This window comes from Muntiacus reevesi, chromosome 7 (assembly GCF_963930625.1).
Source record: "Muntiacus reevesi chromosome 7, mMunRee1.1, whole genome shotgun sequence".
Classification (NCBI taxonomy): domain Eukaryota; kingdom Metazoa; phylum Chordata; class Mammalia; order Artiodactyla; family Cervidae; genus Muntiacus; species Muntiacus reevesi.
The window spans coordinates 21,471,390-21,492,883 of record NC_089255.1 but is presented as its reverse complement, the minus strand read 5'-3'; the positions used below and the strand labels follow the sequence as shown (position 1 = coordinate 21,492,883).

General features: G+C 52.6%; 2 protein-coding genes across 7 annotated transcripts; both read left to right on the top strand.

Annotated features, from left to right (window-relative positions):
* The first annotated feature begins 1,985 nt into the window (after nt 1-1,985).
* On the top strand, nt 1,986-7,258 carry MRPL52 (mitochondrial ribosomal protein L52). Of its 6 annotated transcripts, none has more exons than XM_065941589.1 (5): nt 3,255-3,318; nt 3,441-3,498; nt 3,575-3,642; nt 6,280-6,344; nt 6,710-7,258. In XM_065941589.1, exons 1-5 carry the CDS (start codon nt 3,306-3,308, stop codon nt 6,860-6,862), a joined length of 357 nt encoding a protein of 118 aa, XP_065797661.1. In that variant the 5' UTR covers nt 3,255-3,305; the 3' UTR covers nt 6,863-7,258. The 6 variants fall into 6 exon arrangements, with proteins under 6 accessions (XP_065797663.1, XP_065797661.1, XP_065797658.1 ...); XM_065941586.1 differs by having other exon boundaries at nt 3,269-3,333; nt 3,438-3,498; XM_065941588.1 differs by having other exon boundaries at nt 3,272-3,318; nt 3,438-3,498.
* Nucleotides 7,259-8,793: 1,535 nt separating this feature from the next.
* Nucleotides 8,794-17,584, top strand: MMP14 (matrix metallopeptidase 14). Its single transcript, XM_065940631.1, has 10 exons — nt 8,794-9,163; nt 13,095-13,243; nt 13,511-13,633; nt 13,976-14,283; nt 14,834-14,995; nt 15,282-15,442; nt 15,806-15,944; nt 16,067-16,217; nt 16,682-16,797; nt 17,169-17,584. Exons 1-10 carry the CDS (start codon nt 9,059-9,061, stop codon nt 17,501-17,503), a joined length of 1,749 nt encoding a protein of 582 aa, XP_065796703.1. The 5' UTR covers nt 8,794-9,058; the 3' UTR covers nt 17,504-17,584.
* Nucleotides 17,585-21,494: the final 3,910 nt, after the last annotated feature.

The window sequence follows — 21,494 nt, the reverse complement described above, 5'->3', positions numbered from 1 at the left end:
CTTTTGCATGTGGAGTTCATACTGTCTATATTATTTTTTTCTAACATTTATTTATCTTTGGTGATTTCTTTACAATATTGATTTATGTCATACATCAACATGAATTAACCACAGGTTTACATATGCCCCCTCCCTCTTGAATCTCTCTCCCACCTCCTGCCCATTCCCACCCCTCTAGGTTGTTACAGAGCCCCAGTTTGAGTTCCCTGAGTCATACAACAAATTTCCATTGACTTTCTATTTACATCTGTTAGTGTATATTCTTCCATACTACTCTATTCATCTCACCATCTCCCTCTTTCCCCCCACCCATGTCCATAAGTCTGTTCTCTGTGTCTGTGTCTCCATTGCTGCTCTGAGAAGTTTCATCAGTACCATTCATCTAGAATTCATATATATGTGTTAATATGATATTTGTTTTTCTCTTTCTGACCTACTTCACTCTGTATAATAGGTTCTAGGTTCATCCACCTCATTAGAACTGACTCAAATGTGTTCCAAAAGGCCAATTAAAAAATGGCTGAGTAATATTCCATTGTGTATATGTACCACAACTTCTTTATCCATTCATCTATCGATGGACATCTAGGTTGTTTCTATGTCTTAGCTATTGTAAATAGTGCTGCAATGAACATTGGGGTACATGTGTGTTTTCCAGTTTTGGTTTCTTCAGGGTACATGCCTAGAAGTGGCATTGCTGGGTCATATGGTGGTTTTATTCCTAGTTTTTTAAGGAATCTCCATACTGTCTTCCATAGTGACTGTATCAATTTATATTCCCATCAGCAGTACAAGAGGGTTCCCTTTTCTCCACACATTCTCCAGGACTTATTGTTTGTGGATTTTTTTATTATGGCAATTCTGTCTAGTATGAAATGATTTATCATGGTAGTTTTGATTTGCATTTCTCTAATGAGTGATGGTGAGCATCTCTTCATGTGTGCATGTATTAGCTATCTGTATGTCTTTGGAGAAATTATCATCTACATTATCAGTTCACCTTAATGCATGTGGCCTTTTCTATGATTTTGTACCCATAGTGTATGAGTTACTAGAAGACAGGAATATTGCTGGTTTAACTTCTTTATATAGTGTTGATGGTAGTGCCAGCCTGCTTTCCTATGAATCTTGAATGTTAACACCGACTTTATTTTTCCAGCCCTTGGTTTCTATTACTTGATTGTCTAACTGTAAGTTATGTGATGGAATTTCAGTGCTGTCTGCTTCAGCTGTCTCTCAGAACCAGCCAATGACACATGTAGGCTGGCTTGGGAAAGGTGTTACTCAGTCATTGTTGCAACTGTAAAATAAATCCACAGCCATATTTTGCTTCAATTTCCTGATCTCTGAAAATTACAAGCAATCTCCATAGTGACTGCTTCCTGCTCTGTCTTATCTACTTTATAGGTTTATTATGAAAATTTCAATAGAAGTGTTTATATCATTTATACAGAAGTGTTTTGATAACTGAAAATTAAGTGTACGAATGTAAAATGGTAACAGTACTCTATGGTCTTACTTCCCTTGCTAAGTTTTTGGGTCCATCCATTGGCTTATAGCCAAGGTTGTTTCATTCTCATCCTTTTTTCTAGTTCAGCACTCCCCTATACCATTCTTATTGTTATCCAAACAGCCGCCTTTTACTCCTTAAACTAGGATCCACCCTTCCCCTCTTTCAAAGTGCAGTTCAGAGCCACCTCCTGTGGAAAAACTTCCCAGTCTTGCAGAAGGAAATGATAAACTTCCAGATAGACCATTACACCACTCCCTCAGGTTTCCCTAGTCAGCATGTATTTAAGTGTCTAGCCTAGCACAAGAGTAATGGACACTTCTGTAAAAGCTTCACCATTTTTATAGCACTTTCACTTACGTTATCATTTTTTAAATGTTTTTATAAATGTGATATATTCAGCTTTTTTGTCAATGAAGAAGTTAAACATAAATTACTTCCCCAGGGTAAGTATAGGCATACCTCAAGATAGTTCAGGTTCAGTTTCAGACCACCATAATAAAAGAAATATCACAATAAAGAGAATCACATGAATTTTTTAGTCTCCCAGTACATGTAACATTACATTTACACTACATTATGGTCTATTAAGTGTGACTAGCATTTGTTGCTATTTTTCAGTCATGTCTGACTCTTTGCAACTCCATGAACTACAGCACTCCAGGCTTCTCTGTCCATCACACTCTCCCTATCATTATGTCTTTAAAAAAAAAAAAAAAAAAACAAACTTTAATTGAAAAAGTGCTAAAAAATGTCAAAACAATTACAAGAGTAACATCAAAGATCACTGATCATAGTTCACCTTAACAGTGATGCCAAAGCCTGAACTATCTCAAGAATTACCAAAATATGACACAGAAGCACGAAATGAATAAATGCTCTTTGAAAAATCTGGCACTGATAAGATGTTCTATGCAACGTTGCTACAAACCTTCAATTCGTAAAAAATGCAGTACTTGCAAAGCACAATAAAAGTATATCTGTAAGTGACTGAAGATAAAAAAAAAAAGAGGGAGGAAGCCACAGGATCTGGGTTTGCTACTTACTAGTACCTGCCTCACAAGGCTTTCCCATGGATAGTTCACAATGTGCGGTGGTAGCTTTATAAAATGGAATCAGGGCTTAGCTCCAATTCGGCTTCCTCAAAAAAGCCTTCTTTTACACTATACTCCAGATCAAGTTTTCATGATATGCTTACAAGCAACACCTACTTCCCTTCCCAGTACTCATCTCAGCTATAATATTACTGTAATGTGTATGATTACTGTCCTCTTTCTCTAGACCGGGAGCTGTATCCGAATAGGGACCTTTGCTTTGCTCTCCACACTGACTGCAGTGCTCCTCACATGTAAGCTCTTCAACTTTGATAAATGAGTGAGAACTGAAACCCTAATTTTGATTCACTGTAGATTTCACTCCGGCTGAGGAAAACATGTTACAGTGATGCTAGAAGACAGAATGAGGTCACGTGTATGTTACTCAACTGAGATAAATTTCAAAGGACTAGTGACCGCGGCTAGGAGATAGAAGGCTGTGGGGAGACAGTTCAGAACGGTTTCGTCTGAGAGGACGCGACTTCCAGGAAGTTGTACCCAACACTAAGAACACATACTCAGAACAACCGCTCTCCCCCAAAACACCCTGGAATCAGTTTTGCCCCTCTTTTCCGTACGATGAGCCAAGATGGCGGGGCCCGTGTTTGAAAACCAGATTCAAGATGGCGACTTCCTGCTTCCCGCGCAGCGTCGCGCGTGGCCAGCGAGGCCACGCCTACTTCCGGCTCCTGCGCCTCAGCATGGCTGCTTTAGGTATACTGCTCTCTAGTAAGTGGGTGTGAGTTCGGTGGGCTCCGGAGTTTGTCGGGGTGGGCCCCGGATCCCTGGGCTGGCTGTGCGGCCTCTCTCCCAGCTCTGCCCCGTTTTCCCAGCAGGTGTCCGGAGACTGCACTGCGGCGCCGCGGCTTGGGCAGGCAGCCAGTGGCGACTACGGTGAGTGCCCATCTGGAAGAAACTGGGGGGCTAGAAGTTGGCCTGAGTCCTCACCGAACTGTTTTTCTCCATCCAGGCAGGGCCTTGCTGCCAACCCCTCCGGCTACGGACCCCTTACGGAGCTCCCAGACTGGTCGTACGCGGGTGAGCGCTGATCTGACTGTTAACTCCACTTCCGAGATTATCACCCTGAGGGAACGCCCCTGGACGTAGCGGAGAGGGGAGTGGGGGGAAGGAGTGTCAAAGTGGAGGTGTGTCTGAGCAGACAACTCACTGAACTTTACATTTGTAGTTGGGAGGGAAGAAGCCCTGTTGTTTACTTTGTGAATTAAACTACACCTGTGGAAAGTAAAGCTGGACGGAATCTCTTGACTTGTGGCGATAAGCAGAAAATAATTCTGATTTAGGGGGTCACCGGGGAGAGACAAGACTTTCGTGTTGTCAAAGAGGGACGTGATTTTCTCAAAGTTAGGAAGGGGACTTCACTGTTGGTTCAGTGGCTAGGACTCCGTGCTCCCAATGCAGGGAGCCTGGGTTCGATCTGATCGGGGAACTAGATCCCACGTTCCACAACTGAGAATTTGCTTGCAGCAGCTAAAGATGCCGCAGGCCACCCACAACTAAGACCTGGTACAGTCAACTAAATAATAAACATTTTTTAAAAGTTACAAAGAACTGCCCTTCTGTGTGTGGAGTACATTGTTGAGAGTTTGTTACCAAATGCAGGGAGAGCTTTTTGAAAGGCTGCCTAAATAATCCTCTGAGAGAGGCTTAGAAGAGTGAGGACAGAGGTGGTGGGTTCCCTTTGAAAAAAAGTTTCTTTCTTTAAAAAAAAAAAAAAAAAAAAAAGGCCTTAAAAAGAAGGACTTTAGAAAAGCTGAAGCCACTCCCCACTCCATTGGAACTCCAGTTCAGAAGTGGGAAAATTGAGGCCTAAAAAAGTAAATTGTCTGGGAGCACACAGCTAGGTAATAGCAAAGCCAAGACTAGAACTGGGCAGAGACCAGGCCCCCTTCAACAGCACGGAGTATAGTTTATAGGAGTATGAAAAAAAATAGTGAAAGTCAGTCACACAGTCGTGTCTCACTCTGCAATCCCATGGACTCTAGTCCACCAGGCTCCTGTCCTTGGAATTCTCCAGGCAAGATCCCTGGAGAGGGTTGCCATTTATAGGAGTATAAACCTGGTTAATCAGATATGTGGTGGCTGAGGAGGGTGGGGAAGATTTTTTTTCTACTTGTTATTTACTGTAGGAAGTCTAGGCTTTCTTGAAATATTGGAAGGACTCTGGAGTTAATTTTTTTTTAAGTTTTTTTTTTTTAATGTAGACCGTTTTTAAAGTTTATTGAGTTTGTTACAATATTGTTTGTTTTTTTATGTCTTGCTGGTTTTTTTGTTTTTGTTTTTTGGCCTCAAGACATGTGGGATCTTAGCTCCTTTTGTGGCACAGCACAGGCTCAGTTGCCCCACAGCGTGTCCCCTGCATTGGAAATTGGATTCTTAACCACTGGACCACCAGGAAAGTCCTAGAATTGATTCTTAATCCAGACTTCCTTCTCTACTTGCTAACTTTATGGTCTTGGACAAGTTACTTAATTGTATCTCTCAGTTTCCACTTCTGTAAAAGGATATGTATCTCAGATGGTTTTTGTAAGGAGAAAATGAAACATCCAATGTAAAACACCTGATGTACACAGTATTGGTTCCCTTTCTTGATGAATAATATCTCTTATTTGTCTTGCCTTCAAACTTTGGCAGAGTTTTCACTCTCTTTGTAGAAAGTATCCTTTTAATCTCCATTATAAACTACTTGAGATCAAGATACCACATCTTTCTTTTTTCCAGCAAGTCAGCAGATGGTTATGAGATTTTTATTATTGCCTACACTATATATATTACAGTAAAAGTAAGGGATATAGTTCTTGATCCCAAAGAACTTAAAGTCTTAGCTGGAAAAACAAAGCATGACATTTTAAAGATTAATTAATATTTCAATGCTCTGTCTCTTTCCAGAAGAATTTGAGATAGCTAAATAAGACTAAAAATAATCAGTAGTACAGTAAATGTCCCCAAGTAGTAGGTTCCTCTGTCCATGGAATTCTCCAGGCAAGGGTACTGGAGTGGATTGCCATTTCCTTCTCCAGGGGATCTTCCTGAGCCAGGGATCAAACCCAGGTCTCCTGCATTGCAGGCAGATTCTTTACTGTCTGAGCTACAGGGAAGCCCTTAAATGTCCCGAAATAGATAAATATTAAATGATGGAGATGCATTTCTTTCAGAATAGAGTGACAAAGTTGAAGAGGTTAGAGAAGGGTTTCTGGGACAAGTAGGGCTGGAAGTAGGCCTAAGAATGAGAATTTGGCTGGAAGGAAAGGAAAAGAGGATATTTCATTATAGAGTGAGATAGAATTCAGCAGGGACTCAGTGGTGAGTAGAACAGTAATCAGATTGCTTGAGTGGAGGGTTTCTGAAGATAAAACAGGAGATTCAGCATCGCGAGATTCAGCATTGCAAAGGACCTTGAATTCTAGGCTAAGGAGGGGTGAGTAGAGTAGAGTAGTAGAGTAGAGTAGGAACATGACTAAGAGCTTATTCTTGGTGGTTCTCGCATACTTCACCATTGAAGATGAAGGAAATGTTCTAGGGGAATGAAGCTACAGTGGGTACGAAATAGAAGAGAGGAGCTTGAGATTGGTTCTCCCCTCTTTTGCTGTCACAGCCACTTGGCCAGGGTATTGTAGACTCTATAACACTTGCCTCTCCTTTCACTTCTATCTGCAGATGGCCGCCCTGCTCCTCCAATGAAAGGCCAGCTTCGAAGAAAAGCCCAAAGGGAAAAGTTTGCGGTAAGTGGCTAGATCTCCAGCCAGAACAAACTGTAACTGGTGGGAGAACATTTAAATTATAATTTGTCCTGAGTTGGCACCTAAGCTGACATGTACCCCTCACTTGGAGGTTTTAGCCACTGAAGGTTTTAACAGTACTGTGAGAAGGGAGAATAGACTGGGGCACTCCTAGGGCAGGAACCAATGGTAGACACCCATTTTGCTTCCTTCCTCCTGCTTGCTAGCCCAGGACCTGGTTCCACCCCTTCCCCAGGCAGTGGTGTCACTTTCCAGCCGAAACCTGACTTTGATCTGTGAATGAAAGGATATATGGTGCAGAGCTCAAGCCCCAGATGTTATCCACACTGTTTTCCTGTCTGTTTCAGAGACGAGTTGTACTGCTGTCACAGGAAATGGATGCTGGATTACAGGCATGGCAGCTCAGACAGCAAGAGAAGTTGCAGGAAGAAAAAAGGAAGCAGCAGAATGCTCTTAAACCCAAAGGGGCTCTACTGCAAAACCCACGACCAAGTCAATAAAAAAGCAACTCCTGTCTCCCTTCCCAAGCCTGTCTCTGGCTTTCTTTTCTATTACCTGGATGTGTCATCCCTTCCAGAAGAAAGTCTTATGTTCCCCATCAGGGCAAAAGGATGGACACCAAGAAGAACGGGCTATAAAACCACTGCCTGGAAGGGTTGACTCAGTCCCCTCACCCCCAGCTCCATCCCAGTTCAGCAGAATCTTACTCTGGAGTATCTACTCCCTCTTTTACAAGCCATAGGACTGGCCCAACTATGAGCAGTAGTAGCTGCTCTGCAAACATGAAAAGGGGGCAACAGTTTTCCTGGTTTTAGCCCGGCACTCAAGCCTTTAACAGCCCATACACAGCTGAGGCCACATGCAGTTCTGCATTTAATAAATATTTTGATGAAAAAGGCTTTCTAGCTGAGATCTACTTTTTGGCACGAAAACAGTATCAGTTTTCCTACACTTCAGATAGATGGCCCTAGAGGATACTCCCACTGGGAAGGCGGACCTGGGAAGAGCCAACGTGGGTGTTGCATGTTCTACTGAAGAGTTGGATCCTGAGGTTTCTGTGGTTCTGACTGAATTCCAGAGGTTGGTTGGAGAGAGGTCCAGATTTCCCGACTTCCATTTGTGTAGGGGAGCCGTGAGGTGCTCAGCCCCCAAACAGTCACTGTTGTAATGGGCACCTAGTAGTCACCATGTTCTACCATAAGACCCTTAGCTGCACAGGCCTCGGGAAACACTTCCTTTCATTGGTCATGGCTCCTCCCATGGATTCTGAGAGGAAAAGGACCCATTGCAGTACAGAGTACTGGACTTTTCCATTTTCCTGCTGCAAAATGTGGTAGTTCCTGGATCTCTAGGATTTATGGAACTTTCTACCTGAAATAATTTGTCCAGCTTCCTTTATTCCTTCCCTTGTTTTCCCTCTCCTCTTCACCCCCACTCCCCACTACCTCCTTCCTCTCTGGCTGACCAGTGCAATTCTTGGATCTTAAATTTTGCTGATGGTCGACTTTTCTGTCTCCCACACTTTTCCTGCTTCTGTTGTGTTGCTTTTCCAGATCTAGCCCTCAACCTCTTATCTGTCTCCCTTTCCCACTGCCTGCCCTGGCCGGCCCTCCCCCTTCTCTGCATACCTCCATCTTTTGTTCTCAGAGTCTAGGCTGCCCTTGAAGGAGGAGGGTATGTTCTCTAAGGGACCGTCTCCTTTTCCAATGTAGAGGTGGAACCCCCATAGTCCTGACTCCTAGCCCCTCTTTTCTGCAATCTTACCAAACTTCATTTGTCTTCCCCCAGATGCCATGGCCTTGCACTCCTTTCCCGCCGTAGTTTAAGGGGCAGTAGATCGCAAAAGACAATAATAAAGGGAGCACTTGTGTCTTTCTACAAAGACAGGAACCCCAGATCTAATGTGGTGGTGGGATTTGTCAGTGGGTAGTTGCATTTTGTTATCGTTGCATTCACCACCACCCCACCCCCCTGCAGGTGAGGGACAGGTGGTTGTCAAGAATAAGGGGCAAAAAATTCGATACGGTCAAGCCACAGGTCCCAGCAGACAAGCCCCCAAACCAGATCTCTTGAACATGGAAGACCCCACCACCACCATCCCAGACTGAGCTCCTTGTTTGCCCCACCACTGAGCCTAGCACTTCCCACGGAAGTGAAACAAATGCTGAAAGCAGAGGAATCAAGCCACCCAAAATATGCTTAGAAGGAAAAAGTGTCCCACATCCCGTCCCCTGAGTCCCCCCAAGCCCCCCGCTCTTGGCCTCAACCCCTGCAGATGGCAGCCTCCACCACAGAAAGGCAACTTAGGAGTTTTTTTTTTTTTTTTTTTTAACCCGACTTTTGGCTGTAATTGGATTCAGGCTGAAACAACCACGTCCGCACAGGGAAAGGAGGGCATAGGGGCGGGGGCGGAGGGAGGCTGTGGGAGAAGGGAGGGACCAGAGAAGAGAGCAAGAGAGGGCTCGCAATCCAGTTCGCCGACTAAGCAGAAGAAAGATCAAAAAACGGGAAAGAGGGGACGAGCAAACAGGCGCCTTCAAGACCGATCCCCTCATCTCCACGTGGACAGCGCTCTGGGAATCCAAATTCAGTGCCTACGAAAGACAAAGGCGCCCCGAGGGAGCGGCGGCGCGACCCCAGGGCTTGGGCCCGGCCGCGGAGCCCGCTTGGCCCGGCTGCCCGGACAGTCGCGGACCATGTCTCCCGCCCCACGACCCGCCTGCAGTCTGCTGCTCCCGGTGCTCACGCTCGCCTCCGCGCTCGCCTCCCTCAGCTCTGCCCAGAGCAGCTTCAGCCCCGAAGTAAGTGAGCTCCTCCGGCCCTGTCCGGAGTCGCGCCCGGGGAGGCGAGCCCGGGGGTCTCCGAGAGAACAGCCCCGGATCGGAGGGGCGAGCGCTCGGGATGCCGGCTCCTCCGGCCTGCAGGTTCCCCCTTCCTCTCCACTTCCTCTCCTTTCCGTCCTCATCTCCAAACTTTCAAGTCCATCGACTTTGCCTCCTCCAACCACCCCCCACCCCACTGCGCGCTGCCGACTTTCTGTCCCGTTCCTTTCCTTGGAAGAGCTTTCCAGCCGAAGCCCACTCCGCACCCCTCCCCAGCTCCCCTGGGCTCTAAGCTCAGTTCTGGAACGGGTCGGGAGCCTGATAAATATCTGGACTCCGCTCAGAGCCCGCGCTGTCCTGGTTTCTTGTCCAGTGCTAGTTTGTTGTTCCTTCAACTTTCCAGCTCGCAGGCGCTCGGCCGGCCGCGAGGCTCGGGGGATCGCGGCCCGGGCCCCCTACGCTGCGCCCTTCGCCGCCGCCTCCCGGGCGGTCCCGACCCTCTTCGGACACATCGGCTGCCAGGTGCGGTCGGGGGTGGACGGCGGAGCGGCCCCGGCCCCATCCCACCCCCGCCTCCCCGAGAGGACCCTCTGCGTCCCGGCCCGCAGCCCTGGCGTCGAGGGTCACGGCGCTGGCGCCCTGGCCCACGTTTCCGGACAAAGCTCTCCTTGTGAGCTGGGGGCTCGACCGGGCCGCCGCCTCCTCGCCCTGCTCCCGCTTCGGCGCCTTTAGGCTTTTTTGGTTAATTGCTTTTTTGTGTTAATTGCACGGAGACCTGGGGGCTTTGTACCGGGAGAGGGGTGAGGGCTTGGCCCAGGGCGCCCGCGCAGGCCTTCGCTGACTCGGTTGCCCCCGCTTCTCCTCCCCGAAGCTGGCCCACCGGGCCCGGGAGGAAGCCGCGTGGGAGTTGTCTGAGCAAGTTCTTCCTCTCTCTCTCTTTTATTTTGGGGTGAAGGTGGGAGACGGATTTGATCAGTTTCTTATTTTGGGCCATCCCAACCCACTCAGCCTCGGCCAGGGCCTGGGTGCGGTCGGGAGGGGCAGGGAAGGGCCCCTGAGCAGGGGGAGGGGATCTGGACTTGGCTTCCTCCCTCCTGGTCCGGCGCTGGTCCCACCCCCGGAGGAAACCTCTCCAGAAAGAACACACTCTCTCTGTCCTGAAGGGATCTGAAGCTGACAGAAGTGTGGCCCTCGGAAGGGGGGCGACCAGGGAGAGCGAAAATCTGCCCCGGCTAAGCCTGACTCGGTCCAGGAGGAGGCACCCTGTTTCCAGGCCTGGAGTCTTCATCAGAGGCCTAAAGGGGAAAGCTCCTAACAAAAGGAGCCTGGGCATCTGGGGGGATTCCCGCTGCCAACTTCGCCAGCCCTGCCTTCCTTCCCTCCCCTGCCCCACTAGGTCCCCTAGAGGAGGGGCCGCAGACCTGGCTGTGTTTTAAGTGGGTCATGGGCAGTCACAGTGCCAGAACCACCGTTTGCTTCTGAGCCATGGAGGGGTGGGAGGCAGAAGGAGGGAGGAGCAGGCCCAGAGGCTGGAATCCAGGGCCTGCAGAAGAGCCAGAGATCCCTCCAGCTCCTCTCCAGGATGCTTAGGACAGAGAAATGGGCCCAGGAGTGGAAAGGGGTTCCCTGTCCTTGACTTCCCCCAGGGGAATACCTTGCACCTCTCGATTTTCAAGACAAAGCCAGCCAACTGAGTTCTCTGACCCTACCGAGTTGCTCCCTCTCCGGGCCTGTCGGCAGGGAGAGAGAGCTGGGGTGGCCCAGGCCTCAGGCGGCCGGCTCCCTTCTAGCACCTCCGGAGTCCTGCACCAGCTCGGGACAGACAGCACTCCTCCCCTTGGCCAGTCTGGCACTTGGCCCTTCCCCCACTTGGCCGCAGACACAAGAGTCCTCTCTTCTGTGGTTCAGACCTCATAGTCTCCTCTGTGGTTCTTGCTTTGCTCAGAGCCTAGGCCTGGGAGGAGGAGAGGAATGGGGGGCACTTCCTTTCCAGGACTTGCGGCTCTCTTGACTCCAGAAAGTCCCTTTCTTGACTAAGTCCCCACCTTTGTCTACTGGATTTGGATAGGGTGGGGGTTGGTGGGTGTGAATATTCAGACCTGTCTGCCTGCTTGAAAGATGCTTGCCATGAGGGATTTATCCCAAATCCCAGAGCTCCCGGATGTGGGTTTCCCCCACCTCTCTGCCGCCCTCCCTTCTGTCATCCTGCACTAGGAGCTTTGCCCCGCTGAGGGTTCGGGGTCTGACCTCCGTCTTCCTGCCAGCTCCAACAGCAGTGGGCCATTCCCATCTTTTCTCAAAGTTGAAGCAGCTGCTCCCCTAACAGAGGGCATAAGCCCAGGGGTGTGTCTACCCTACAGGTGAGGCCAGGGGCAGAGGGAGTTTCCTGCATACTTGGGCACAGGGCCACAGCAGGTCTCCTGCAGGCACTAGCTGTGGCATCAGTCAGCACAGGTCAGGGCAGGTTTAGAGCTCCCCAGAGAGCAGCCGGGGATAGGAGCCTTCTGCTCTGCTCCCCAGAGGTTAAACTTTGCTCCCCCTCCCCCACCCCGAGGAGGGGCTCTCAGAGCGGGTGGTGCTGGGGTTGTTCTGGCCAGGCCTGTTGGCTGAGGAAAAGCTGGGTTGTTTACATCTCAATCCCTAACTCCCGTCATCAGCCTTGGGGGATCACTTCCCAGAACCATGTTGCAATTCTTGCCCCTGTGGGCTTAGGTCCCCAGTCAGCTGCTCCTGAATCACCCCCAGCCCCAATGCAAGCACACTGCTCCATCTCCAAGGCCTGGCCCTCAAGGGGAAGGGCCACTTGCAGAGCCATCCTAATGACCTGGAGTAGGGGATGCATCTCTGCTCCAAGTTCCTATCCCAGGAACCTGCAGCCCCTGACCCTGGGCTCTTTTAAGAAGGCAAAGATGGAGCAGGGACTAGAGTTAGGGTTAGGGTTAGAAGGATCTCCCCATTGAGGCTCTGAGCATGTTCATGTTCCATATATAGCTTGACTCATTTAGTTTCTTCAACCTTAGGAAAACACTCTATTGTTCTTACAATAAACTGACTTTTTCCTCAACAGGGTTTTGCAGTGTGTGTACCTTTCAATCAAACACCGAAAATGTAACGTTACGTTAAGGCAATATGCCACCCTTTATATTATGAACAATTCAAATCATACCTGAAATAAACAACAGTCACCAAAATACTAAATAAAATATTAACCGTAATGCTAACCACCCCCTCAATCTCTCACTCCCTCTTTTGAGAACCTTAAATGGAATGTTAGGTCCCAAGTCCTCGATCTCATTCTGCTTGGGTAGAGACAGTGGCAGGATCCTGGCTCTTTGTCTAGTCACATCCCCACCACCTCCAAAGACCCCAGCTTCCTCTATCAACAGTCAGTCTGAGCCCTAGTTTCTTTTCTACCCTCCTTCCAAAAAGATCTCAGAGTTGTGTATATCCTGGAGGCATGCCTGTCCCAGGAGAACCTCGTGCCAGGCCTCAAAGTGGAGCCCCCTCAGCCTCTCCCTTCTCCATCTACTATGGGACATACCCCAGCCTCAGGTAGAACATGCTGTATTTACAAGAACACTGACACAGAGGAGGAAAGAGCTGGAAGGGAATCTCGACTCTTAGAAGACATCCTAGAACTCAATTAAACCACCAGGGCTCCCATCAGAAGAGTTACAGCCAAAGCGCAGAGCTGTGGCTCCCCTCCCCTCCAAGAGGATCAGCCATACTAGGACCTGGGCCAGAGTTTGGGTCCAGCCTGGGAGTTCTTCCAGACCCACTGCCAGAGCCAGGCTGGGAGCTCATGGCCCTTTCCACGCCAAGCCAAGCGTGTGTTCCAGGTGCCGTGAGGAGGCAGGGGCCCCCCTTGGGCCAGGTGGGGATGCTCCAAGCCACACCCCTTTCCCCACAGGCCTGGCTGCAGCAGTATGGCTACCTGCCCCCTGGAGACCTGCGGACCCACACACAGCGCTCACCCCAGTCCCTTTCAGCTGCCATCGCTGCCATGCAGAGGTTCTACGGTCTGCGAGTGACAGGCAAGGCTGATGCAGACACCATGAAGTAAGTGCTAGAACCTGGCAGGAATTCTGCCCAGTTCCCACCCACATGACCCAGCACCAGAGAGGTTGCCACCTGAATGCCTGATCCTACCCCCGTACCTCATCCCCACAAGATGATCCTGACCCTCTCCTGTTCACCCGAACCTCATGATCTTGACTCTTCCCCACACTGACCCTGGGGCCAGACACTGCCCCTCTCCTCTGAAGACCGACGTTGTTCTGTCATGTACTCTCCTGACCACAATCCCCACACCCCAACCCACCCCAGGGCCATGAGGCGCCCCCGCTGTGGTGTTCCAGACAAGTTCGGGGCTGAAATCAAGGCCAATGTTCGAAGGAAGCGCTATGCCATCCAGGGACTCAAATGGCAGCATAACGAGATCACTTTCTGGTGAGTCCAACAGGCGAGTGTCCTTTCTCACACGTTACCCTTCCCTACCAGGGATGCTTAGAGACTCAGAGGCCCCCTCCCCTACTCACCCCTGTTCCTGCAAAGCATCCTGGGGAGTAGGGAGGAAAATGGCTCCCATCCTGGAGAGAGGAGCAGTCCCTGGAGGGTATATTCCAGGGCCAGAAGGCCCTCAATTCTTGGGGCAGAGGCATCGTGAGACGGCAGGACGCGCCGGGTCAGACAAAGATGGCTGGGCGGCTCAGTCAGACCTGGGAGAGTACAGGGAAGGAGAGTTTTGCCCCTAACACGCTCCCATCCTCTCCCCACGTGGCTGGACCTCAGCATCCAGAACTACACCCCCAAGGTGGGCGAGTATGCCACATTCGAGGCCATCCGCAAGGCATTCCGAGTGTGGGAGAGTGCCACGCCTCTGCGCTTCCGAGAGGTACCCTATGCCTACATCCGTGAGGGCCACGAGAAGCAGGCCGACATCATGATCTTCTTTGCTGAGGGCTTCCATGGTGACAGCACGCCTTTCGATGGCGAAGGCGGCTTCCTGGCCCATGCCTACTTCCCAGGCCCCAACATTGGAGGGGACACCCACTTTGACTCTGCCGAGCCCTGGACTGTCCGGAATGAGGATCTGAATGGTGAGCGAGGTAGCCCTGGATCTCTTATCCCTCAGAGAGTCAAGAATCGTTTGCATGCGGGTTCTCTGGCCTCCTCCCCAAACCTCAGACCCCCCCCCCCCCAAATCACAGGGCTTGTTGGGAACCACAAAGATCTCCTGGTCTGACTTCCAAGGAAAGCAGGAATCCTGTTTTGACCTATTTACATCTGGTCCCTTCTCTCGCCCAATAATTAAATTCCCAGTTAAAGACTTTGAAGCATCTGCATCAGCCACTTTTCCAGGCAAATGTCACGTCTGGCTCCCGGGAGAAACTGAGGCCCAGATAGGACCTCAGCTTCCCTTAACACAACCCTCGCAGGGACTGGGATCTGGCCAGTCTCTCCTCTATCCAGAAGAGTTGCTGACTGGCTTTGTGCCTCCTCTGCCAAATATGAGGCTGGAACTTAGGGTTTGCTCACTTCAGATGGAAAATTTGGCAAGCAGGCTTCACTGTGAAACTTCTGATGGGGAAGCAGTGAGTCTGAGGGGAGGGACCCAGGCTGCCATCATAACCAGCCCCATCCTTCCAGGGAATGACATCTTTCTGGTGGCTGTGCATGAGCTGGGCCATGCCCTGGGCCTTGAGCATTCCAACGATCCCTCGGCCATCATGGCACCCTTTTACCAGTGGATGGACACAGAGAACTTCGTGCTGCCCGATGACGACCGCCGGGGCATCCAGCAACTTTATGGTGACTAATCTATGCCCACATCTGCTCCTTTCTTTCTGCTCCTTGTCTCCTCCAGCTCTCTCTGGCCTGGGCATGTTCCCCTCCCTCATGCCCTACAGTCTTCCCGTCCCCCACCCCCCAGCCCCCGCCCCATGACTCCACCTCCATCGCCCCCACTTTTGACCCCACCCTTTCTGTCCTTTCCCAGCTGATTGCTTCAGTCTCCCCCCCCCCAAGGTGTTTTCTGCCCATGTGTCTGTCCTTTCCTCCTACTCTGCCAAAGTCTGAAGTACCCCTCGTGTTCCAGGGAGTAAGTCAGGATTCCCCACCAAGATGCCCCCTCAACCCAGGACCACCTCCAGGCCTTCCGTCCCTGATAAGCCCAAAAATCCCACCTACGGGCCCAACATCTGTGATGGGAACTTTGACACCGTGGCCATGCTTCGAGGGGAGATGTTTGTCTTCAAGGTAAGAGGAAGAAGTGGGCTGGTGTGGGGGGCCAAGGTGGCAGGGTGGGCACAGAAGCAGGAGGACAAACACTGTGAAAGTGAAGTCGCTCAGTCGTGTCCAACTCTTTGCGACCCCATGAACTGCAGCCTACCAGGCTCCTCCATCCTTGGGGTTTTCCAGGCAAGAATACTGGAGTGGGTTGCCATTTCCTTCTCCAGGAGATCTTCCCAACCCAGGGATTGAACCTGGGTCTCCCGATTGTAGGCAGACGCTTTACCGTCTGAGCCACCAGGGAAGTCAACCTATAAAACTGAGGTAGTGGGGGAGCTTTGGGGACTGAGCTGGAGGACAAAGCTAAAGACTGAATGAACTGCCTCCCAGGAGCGTTGGTTCTGGCGTGTGAGGAAAAACCAGGTGATGGATGGCTACCCCATGCCCATCGGCCAATTCTGGCGGGGCCTGCCCGCATCCATCAACACTGCCTATGAGAGGAAGGACGGCAAGTTTGTCTTCTTCAAAGGTAACCAGACATTCTGCCATAGTCTCGGGGTGCGGGGCAGGTCTCCCGGAGGAGCATGTCCCACTTGACTCCTCCAAAGACCCAGGGTGGAATGAGACCCTGCCCTCCCCTCCCCGCCCCAGGAGATAAGCACTGGGTGTTTGACGAAGCTTCCCTGGAGCCTGGCTACCCCAAGCACATTAAGGAGCTGGGCCGAGGACTGCCTACTGACAGGATTGATGCTGCTCTCTTCTGGATGCCCAATGGAAAGACCTATTTCTTCCGAGGAAACAAGTAAGAAACCTCAGCCCCTTGACTGCAGGCCTTCCTCGTCACACACCACCACCAGATTCCCTCAGTTCTAGTGGAAGACCCACTTGCCCCCCGAGATGTCTCCCTGAAGAAGGCACTGGCTGAACCTCCGCTGTTGCCTAGCAACAGGCAGCCTCCACTGGGTGCTGAGTGGTGGGATATGACCCGGTCACCATCATTTTAGACCTGGTCATTTGACGCCTTCTGCCCCCAGCACCATGCCTCCGCCCCAGCTGCCAGGCACTGTCATTAAGGGCTGCTGGTGGCTCCTTGCAGCCTGGGCCCTCCCTTCCACCCCCAGCTTCCGCTGCCTTCAGCTGCAGGCCCTCATTAGTCAAAACCCCTGTCCCCCCACCCTCTGCTCACTGGTGAATTCAGTCCCAGGTCACTCCCCTCGGAGGATGTGCCCAGTGTCAAACCGCTTCCTTTCCCCGCCTCTCCCCTAGGTACTACCGTTTCAACGAGGAGCTCAGGATAGTGGAAAGCGAGTACCCCAAAAACATCAAGGTCTGGGAAGGAATCCCTGAGTCTCCCAGAGGGTCGTTCATGGGCAGCGACGAAGGTGAGAGGGGCACGGGAGGTGTGGGTGAAGGGAGGACAGGAACGGGGAGTTAAGGAAGAGCAGGACGAAAGACCGAGGGTGTTGGGTGTTAGAAAATGGATGATGCTGAGAACCAGGGAGCCCTTGCCACATGCTGGGTCCTAAGTGCTTCCTGCGCTTCAGACCCTTCGATCTGCCCCACTCTCTCAGCCTGGTGCTATAGTCACCTGGCTTCAGAGCTGAGGAGACGGGTGCTCAGAAGGGTCAGGAGATGAACTCAGCGGGCTCGCACACTTAACAGTTTTCTTCCGCTCTGCTTCTTCTCTTTGGCTCTTCTCCGGACACCGCGTCCACCTCGCGGCTTCCACGCCACCCTCTTGCTGACCCTGCAGTCTTCACTTACTTCTACAAGGGGAACAAATACTGGAAATTCAACAACCAGAAGCTGAAGGTTGAGCCGGGCTACCCCAAGTCAGCCCTGCGGGACTGGATGGGCTGCCCATCGTCGGGGGGCCAGCCGGACGAGGGGACTGAGGAGGAGACGGAGGTGATCATCATCGAGGTGGACGAGGAAGGCAGCGGGGCGGTGAGCGCGGCCGCGGTGGTGCTCCCAGTGCTGCTGCTGCTGCTGGTGCTGGCCGTGGGCCTCGCCGTCTTCTTCTTCAGACGTCACGGGACCCCCAAGCGACTGCTGTATTGCCAGCGCTCCCTGCTGGACAAGGTCTGACCCCCACGGCCGCCCGCCCACTCCTACCACGAGGACTTTGCCTCTGAAGGCCAGTGGCAGCAGATGGTGGTGGGTGGGCTGCTCCCACCCGTCCTGAGCCCCGTCCCCAGCCCTCCCCGCCTCCCTTCTTCTCTGTCCCATGACTGGCCTCTCCCACCCTCCACGCTGGCAGTGCTTCTTCCCTAGATGGGTCCCCCCCTCCCCGGGGGCTGAGCAGGGGCCGCCCTCCCAGCCCCTGCCCCTCAGGGGCCCCCATGGCTTGGTGTGTGTTCAGCCCCATCTGAATGTCTGGGCTCTGCACTTGAAGGCAGGACCCTCAGACCTCGCTGGTAAAGGTCACATGGGGTCATCTGCCCCTTTTCCATTCCCTGACATACCTTTAACCTCTGAACTCTGACCTCAGGAGGCTCTGGGCACTTCAGCCCCTAGGTGGACCCAATTGGCAGCCTCCCACCACTCCCTCTGGCTAAAAGAAATCTAATCCTGTTGTGGTGGGAGGAGACCCTGAGTGAGAGAGCGTGGGTTGCACAGCCACCCTAAGACCTTGGGAGGAAAACTCAGTGAGGGCCAGTCCTTTCCACAAACATCTGCCTCTGCCCCACCGGCCCCTGAGAACTTCCACAGAAGGAGCCTGAGCCATTAGGACTAAACAGGGGCTGCAGAAACCCTCGACAGCCCTCCCCTCCCCAACGTTAGCTTCGGATGGGGAAGTCAAGGTTGGAAGAGCTGAGACCAGGGGTGCAGCCACCAGGGTGGGGGCCCAGGAGCCCCGGGGGTGAGCCTGGAGGCCACAGAGAAAGAACCTCGCTCATAATGCAGGCAGCTGGGGCAGGGTCGTCAGAGGGGACGGGGCAGGAGCAAAAGGCGAACCAGGGAGGCGCAGCAGGAGTGGATGGCTGAGCGCCAGGCAGGGACGCCACAGGGTGGGCTGTGGTACCCAGGGGAGGGCACTTTTCATTGGCACTCTCAGGAAGGGCTTGAGAAAATCACACCTGCTCCTGTTTGGGTGCCCTGGCTTCAATCAGACAGCATGGAGGGCAAGGCAGGGAGCCAGGGAAAGGAGCAGAGAGGGCGCCCTTCGGGGATTGGCGACTCGGGACTTTTATGAGAGCAGCCACCTAGTTAGGGCGCTGAGGATCAGCCTGCCTCAGCCATCTTCTGCAAAGGGGCACCGGCCTGGGCGTTTCGTCAGGTTAGCCCCTCACTTCCCGATGCCCCCCACCACTCAGCCCTTGCTACAAGTGTCCTGCCCCCACTCCCACCCAGCCCGCCCATCTGAAGTCTCCTTCGGCCACCGAGGGTGGTCATGGTACCAGAGACTTGGGAGAGTGAGAGGCCCTGTGGGGGCAGGGAGAGGAAAGGGATGTCAGGGGTTGGGGGGTGGGGGGGGTGGGAGAAGTGGGGTGAACGGTGCTGGCAGTTCGGCTAAAGTTGTCTTGTTTGGGGTTTTTGTTTTGTTTAATGTATATTTTTATTATAATTATTATATATGAATTCCCTTCAAATCGTTCCTTTTTGTTAACAAGGGGCATGGGGTGGGGTGGGGGTGGGGGGCAGAGGCATCGGACCCCAGGAACCTGCAGGGCGGGGCTGGGTCATTGCCCTCTAAGGACATTTTTGACCTTGTTCAACCTTTCCACGAAGAATAAACAGTGTTTCACATTCTTTGTGTGGCTGCAGTTTGTGTGCCTGGGATGCGGCTGCAGGGGAATGGAAAGCAGGGGGGCCCTGCAGTGTTTTCCGTGAGGCGGGGTTTTGGTATTTTTCATAAAGGAATATGTTTATTCTCAGTGGATGAAAGGGATGCAGGATCCAGAGCTGGGGGGAGGCGGGCATGCTTTTGGGGGGCAGGGGAGTGGTCCACAGAGGCCAGCTAAAGCTCCTGTACCCCAACCTGGCTTCTGAGGCCCAGGACTATAAAGGCAAGAGGAAGTGGCCAAGCTGAGGCTACTCGGAAAATCTTCCTAAATTGCGTTACCCTGTCGTGTGACCCAGCCACAGACCCTCTTTCCTCAGGCCTCGTGCTGGTTGCTGGGGGATCCCCGTGTCACAGTCAGCCTAAGGCTCAGGGGCAGGCCCTTCTCCCCAGCCCTCAGGACCTCAGCCTCTACCAGCCCCAGGGCTTCCCTGCAGGGGCAGAAGAAACAGACAGGAAGGGAGAAGGTTGCCCCACGGCCTCACCCCAGTTGCCCAGGAGAGGCAGGATGGTCAGGTAGGAAGGGCAGAACGGCAAGGCTTTGTTTCCTCTTTCCCTAGAAACTGATGCCCCAAACGGGGTTCCCAGGCTGTCGACCCACCCTTCCACCAATGCAGCCTGGAGGGAAGAATCAGCTGCTGAGTCAGCTCAGCTGAAGGGGAGCAGTGCTCATTCTTCCCTCCTTCCCTTCCTGCCTCAGCCCGGCCCTCCCCGGGCTCCAGCCCAGGCCCCCTCCACGGCCTGCCTCCAAGAGCCCTGGCCCCACCTAGGCCAGGCGTTCTATCCAGCTGCTATTCAGGGCTGGCGGGTGTGATTGCTTTGGCAGAAGGGGTACCCCACCTTCCTGCCAGCCAGGAACCCTGACCCTACGCCTGGCCTCCTGCGCCTCTCCTGCCAACAGCTGTTTGGCACGGCCTGTGCGTCTCCGTGGAGTTGAATACCACCTCCCTGCCACCCTCACCGGAGGGGATGGGGACCCTGAGAAGTCAGGGGCGTCTGGGGGCAGCGGGGCCCATGCGTGTGGCAAGGAGCTCAAAGATGAGCTCATGGCCCCTTTGTGTTTTTGTGGCTCACATCTGGAGGCAATTACAGATGTTATCCAGTGGGAGTTCTGCAAAACACAGCTGGAGCCAGCGGAGGCGCACGGGGAGGGGGGACTGCCAGAGGGAAGAGCGGGGGGAGCCTGGGGCTCCCGTGGCTGGACTGTGGTTTCCCCATCACGAGGAAATTGTTTGGCCCTGATTCTGGAATCACAAGATGCTCTCTGAAGCCAAGGGGATGGAATGGAGGACCAGAGACAAAGGGGGAAGAGGGGGAAGAGGCTTCGCAAGCAGGGAGAATTGCAGGGTGGAGGCCGCAAGTCCCGTGCTTCTGACGTGCCTTGGGTCTGAGGGATCCAGCCGAGTGAGGTGGCTGGGGGACCCCACCCGGCCCCAGCTGAGGGAACCATCAGGTCAGGCTGGGTGAGGGGAGACCAGAGGCCCCGTGGCTCTCGAGAGACCTGCAAACACTGCCTTCACTGGCCCTACCCTGCTTTGTCCATTGGGCCTGACCCAGTTTCTATGGTTCCAAGTTCCTTTATTCGAAAGCAGCACATGTGAGTGAGAGCAGCCAGGAGGGAGCCAAGGGGAATCTGCAAGGAGGTTTGGGCAAAACCCAGGGAAGCGGGCTCTCGGGAGACTGGACTGGGGGCAAACACAGAACGCGGGCTATACTCTGCCCACCACAGCATCCCACATGTTTCCAGGGGGAGCCATGGACACCCCTGGCATCGCCTCCCTCCTGGGTGTTCCTGCCACCATCTGAGCCTATGCCTCCAAGGCTGCCAGCCAGGCGCTGGGTCCCCGGTATGGAAAAGAGAGGGGAAGCCCTAAGAGGAGTTGAGCTCTCTAGAGGAGCGGGGACTGAGCCGAGTGACCCCCAACACACAATCTGGCAGCTGTGCTGGTCCTCCCCCGCCCAGCCTCCATCTCCCCACAATCTGACGGACTTCCCAGTCCTCTCTTTACTCTGTACCCCCACTTCCTCTTCCAGCTAAAGGGAGGTGGTGGGAAACTAATGCCTGCTGAGGTCCTTGCAACACTCAGGGACACAGGCACTGACATTGCCCCCATTTTACAGATGTGGAAACTGAGGCCCAGATAAGATGTGCTCAAGCTCCCAGCTTGGTAGTCCAAAACCAGGGCCTGTCTGATATTTTTTTCCTATACAAGCAGATGCTAAGCGTGTCTGTTTGGTGTCCCTTCCAGTGTGAACTCCCACGTGGCCGGGCATGGGCATGGCAGTGTGTGTTCT